Source organism: Salvelinus sp. IW2-2015, unplaced genomic scaffold, assembly GCF_002910315.2.
Source record: "Salvelinus sp. IW2-2015 unplaced genomic scaffold, ASM291031v2 Un_scaffold16690, whole genome shotgun sequence".
Taxonomy (NCBI): Eukaryota; Metazoa; Chordata; class Actinopteri; order Salmoniformes; family Salmonidae; genus Salvelinus; species Salvelinus sp. IW2-2015.
The window spans coordinates 1-5001 of NW_019957710.1; the positions used below are offsets into that span (position 1 = coordinate 1).

The following is a 5001-nucleotide window of genomic DNA, read 5'->3' on the forward strand; positions in this document are numbered from 1 at the left end:
TCCCCATCCAGCCACCTATACTTCAGTGGTAGGCCCCTCCATAGAGGTATGCACTCAGCCCTGTCATGGCTCTAGGCATTGCATGTTCTTGTTGTGGGTTGAGCAATTGCATTAGTCATTTCACATTCCAAATTCCTACCCCATGCCATATTCCTCAACCCTCTCTCTCTCTCTCCCGCTCTCCTTCACCCAATCCATTGGTCTGTTCATCACTTCCATTTTGCCAGGGCTGGGTAGGGTGTGGCCTGGTTTGGTGGTTTGGGCATACACACTGATGCTATCCTGCAGTACCGTCTCCTTAGAGGAGGAAATGTGACAGAGACTAGACTTTTGACCCGAGGGTTCAAATTACAGGAGGGGACCTTGCTATATGTATGTATCCTGGAGCAAGGTACCTAGCTACCTAACCCGTTATGCTCCAGTTAACCTCTGCTGTACTTGTACAAATAAGTAATATATAAACCTGAAAGCTGTGTATGTTGCTATGAATAAAGGCATTCGCTAAGCAACGCCAATGTATCATACAAATATATGCATCAAAATGTCCAGGCCCAGAGCTCAATTCATCTTCATCCATCAGAGCATGACACATTTCCACAGCCCAGCCCAGCATAGTCACCACCCACTGAACCCAGCCAACAGAGACACAAGGCGGATAGTGTTACTGCCACCGTCACCCTACATTGTGTATGTCATTCACGCCTCTGTTGTGTTTCAGGATGASAGTGAAGAGTTTGAGCACATCCAGCCTTCCTGGCCAGCCTCACACACCCGCACAGGAACACTGGGACTATAAACACACACGCACACCACTCTCATTATGCTAACCCCAGGTGCACACACACACATATGCAAAAACAATTATCTTCCCTCACCTTGCTGTTTTCAGTCTGCACATAGAAATACAATCACACACACGTGTATGTTACCCCCCCCTCTGAAGCTCTCCAGACTCCCAGCTCTGAGCAGCCTCAGTCCTGTCCYTGGGGGCTTGTGCGTGAGAAGATGGCAGTGGACTCAGCAGCCCCCTCCACTCAGGGCAGTGGGGGAAATGAAGGCTTTAGGAGTTCATTATAAAACAACAGCAGCAGCAGGAGATCAGCCTCCTGGGCTCCAARCGATCCCCCGTCTCATCCTTCCATCGACTTCTCTCTCTTTATGTTTCTCTCCATATCTCTCTTTCTCCCCTCGTCCGGCTCGCAAGTAAACGACACATCCTTCTGTCTTGTCCTTGCGTTCCCGTCCTTTCTCTCCCACTCTCTCTCCCTCTTCACCCCCCTCTTATTGTAAGCAATTTTATGTAATACAGGTAAATATTGATAAACAGTCATTATGTGGTGTCCTATATAAGCCAGCAGTCTGCTCGTGTCAACCTGTGACCTGTTGGATGTTTTAATAGAGCAGAGCTCATTATGTTGGAGCAGAGAATGTTCATGTCTAATCACTGTGATCAGAGATAAACATCAAAAGCTCCGGGACATGACACACTGTAAATGTAGCAATATCTCAAACAATAAGCCTCTGTGTGATTTGGTTCTCAGTGGAGAGCCTTCTCTCACAGGTATGAATATTTAATTTCTAATCATTAGCATTAGATATGACCTTTTGCCCTTTGAGAGGCGCACTGTATATTGAGGTCAAAGGGGGAAAAAAAACATTCTGTAGACAACATTCTTCTGCATCATCATCTTTGACATCATCATCATTATTGTTGTCATCATGACTGGCCTGTTGTGCCAGAGGCAGAACACCTGTATGTGTGCGTGCTGCTCTCCTCCCCCTGCATGTGTTGGGCAGTTGGTGGTTGAGAGTGATGCACTGAGACCACAGTCCTTTCAGATGAAAAGGAGGGCAGGGCAGCACAATCAGGAAGTGGTTTTGCTGGAGAGAGACTGCTCGTGTGTGGAGCTCAGGGCAGGTGCATGGCCGTGGCTTTTGTGACTGTGATTCTGTGATTGATATGTGTGTGTGTGTGTGCGTGCGTGCGTGCGTGAGAGCGAGAGAGACATACAGAGATAGGGAAAGGGAGACAGCAATTGATCAGGATGAAAGAAAGAGAAGTTACTGCCACAAGGCTCCCGTACTTTCATTTTAAGACAAGAAAGTAAAATATAGAAACAGGTAACAAGCATGATCATTACTTATAGTAACTATAAATGGAGACAAAGACATTTTTTAYAAATGTATATGTTGATTTATTTGAATTGCTTTTAAATAAGAATATACAGTATGTCACAATGTAAATAATATTGTTACAGTATACAGCTATGACCAAGTTTAAAGGAATTGTACATTGATCTAAAAGTTTGACTTTAGTTTCATGACAGACACAAGRAAGTATTTGCAAGGCAAATAAATCATTATGATAATTGCCCAAAGACCAGATGAGGTAGAGATATATACGATTCCACTGTCTAATATGCTTTGAGSCTGATATGAGTTATATCCATGTACATAACTCTATATCTCTGCATAAACAAGAAAATAAACACTGGCACAGGGAACTGATTGTAAAATATTGGAAACATAAATGGGTGCCTAAAAGCCCTAGGGGCAGATATGGACCTTTAACCCCAACCCACGGACAGACACAGAGGTCTGGCATGGAGAGCTGGAGGAATGGCGGAGTCAAATACGGCTATTTCCTCTGATTGGTAATTGAGAAAACAAGCAGCATGATTGGGCCATTTCAAAGACATTAGAGAACAAAGATGTGCCTGAATTAGACTGTAGAGAAAACGGTTTGATTTGGTCAGGTGAACACACTTGAAAGCACAGCACAGTGCGTGCAGACATGCCCACTTATAAATAAAAAATAGAGCAAAGTTCTTTAAAGTGTCAGCAAGAGAAGAACTTTGCATAGCCGTTTTTATGGACASTGTTTGGAGTTTCCCTTAGTTTGAGTGCAATTTCCTTTGAATTTTTCCTTTACTGTATTAACAATGTCAAACATGTAGTATTATCATAGACATTCTCACAAGAGACAACAGGTCTACTTTACCACACAATAACCCTATGACTGCRTTTAGTCATAAATGACATACTAACTAGCTATGATTATAGGCACCCTGTACTAACAGTCCATGTTCAGACATCCAGTGATTCAATGGGACTTTTTAAGGTGTGTGGTGGATATCAGTATGAACCCAGATACATTTCTCACCTTAAAGCAAAGGAGTGAAGTACTATACATAACATAGCCAACATAAGTGCTTCATTTTTCTATTACGAATGAATGAACTCTTAGACTGCTCTCACAGCAAATAAAGAGACCAGCAAACAGCAAATGAGACAGGCAGCCAGGCAGACGGAGACAGACGTCAAGAGGCTCTAGATTCCTTTTTGGCATTTTCTGGCGCTTTGGAAATGCTCTRAATCTTTATGTAAGTACTACAGCATAGTAGCAGTTAGACAAACGGACTAAGGAACAAACTGACAAGAGGACAGGACCAATGGAACTGTCAGCGCTCCCACAGAGATGATGTTGCCAAATAATGATGGTGACCTACTGTYCATTCCAGTACCTTGTGAAGAGCCCATTCCCTGCCCATAACTGTCCAGCAAGGCAACCGTCTCCCTCTCACTTAAGGTCTGTGATGTCAGTGCATTCAGTAAAGGCAAAGCAGAAAGTGGTCTTGATACTGCCTCATCTGAGGAGACAGCGCATGTTCGATTCCAACAAGTGGCAAACTACCAACAACATTATGACCTTGTTCCATTTCCATGCTTCCCAAAACAGTTCTCAGTTCAGAACAGGCATCTGTAAGGGTATGTTTAAAAGTAAAACCCTTCAATTCATCAAGAGTAATGTCTGAGTGGTTCCTCTCCCCATCTTTTCCTCTCTCTCCCCCTTTTCAGGTATTTTTRCAGGTGTACACTTCCTCCTCCCTGACACAGGTTTGACACTCTACATGGCAGCACCAGCGCACCTGGCAGTGGCAGGAGAGGGTGGTGAGGTGCATGGCYGTGTTGTAGCCGCGCCCGCAGCAAAGGCTCTGGCAGCTGGTGTCCTTGGCACAGGAGCGTCCGGCCGTGCCGGGAGAGTAGCGTGACGGCCTGCAGAAGCTRGGGGAGTCCTCCAGGAACACCAGGTCAGTGGAGCGGTGGCTCTGGCCGTGGCGACGCGGCCCCGCCAGCTCCGTCTCCCCGGTGGCCGCGTTGGTGACACTCAGCACACGCATGGCCGTGTCATAGCGGAACTTGAGCAGCCGCCCGGTGTCATGGAACGGGGACAGCTGCTTCCAGCAGGTCCGCACGGCACAGGAACCAGAGACGCCGTGACACTTACAGGTAGTCTTCAGGCCACTCTTCACTGCCTGAAAAGGAAGGAGGGGGGAAAGGAGGGTGATGAGGAGGGAGGGGAAGAGAGTGAAATGTCAGTTTATTCAGTCTGATTCATTAGCTGGGCTCTTATCGTTGGTGCTGAGCTTCAATGCCATACAACACTCCTTCCGTGGCCTCCAACTGCTTTTAAATGCTAGTAAAACTAAGTGCATGCTCTTCAACCCATTGCTGCCCGCACCCTCCCGCCCGACTAGCATTGCTACTCTGGAAGGTTCTGACTTAGAATATGTGGACAACTACAAATACCTAGGTCTCTGGTTAGACTGTAAACTCTTCTTCCAGACTCACATTAAGCATCTCCAATCCAAAATGAAATCTAGAATCGGCTTCCTTTTTCGCAACAAAGCCTCTTTCACGCATGCTGCCAAACATACCCTCGTAAAACTGACTATCCTACCGATCCTTGACTTCAGCGATGTCACTTACAAAATAGCATCCAACACTCTACACAGCAAACTGGATGTAGTTTATCACAGTACCATCCGTTTTGTCACCAAAGCCCCATATACTACCCACCACTGTGACCTGTATGCTCTCGTTGGCTGGCCCTCACTACATATTCGTCGCCAAACCCACTCAGAGAGAAGATGGTGACCAGTGGAGCTGAGAATAGTAGGTCGGGGGCTTTACTAGCAATAGACTTATAGACCTGGAGCT

The 5001-nt window shown here is 45.9% G+C and overlaps 1 protein-coding gene across 2 annotated transcripts in view; it reads right to left on the reverse strand.

Annotated features, from left to right (window-relative positions):
* Positions 1-2177: 2177 nt before the first annotated feature.
* Positions 2178-5001, reverse strand: part of wnt9b (wingless-type MMTV integration site family, member 9B) — an 8491-nt gene continuing 5667 nt past the window's right edge. For both annotated transcript variants that reach the window (XM_024147012.1, XM_024147011.2), the window contains one exon: positions 2178-4316. In XM_024147012.1, the coding sequence (XP_024002780.1) occupies positions 3855-4316 (462 nt within the window). In that variant the 3' untranslated portion in view covers positions 2178-3854. The remainder of the gene's footprint in view (positions 4317-5001) is intronic.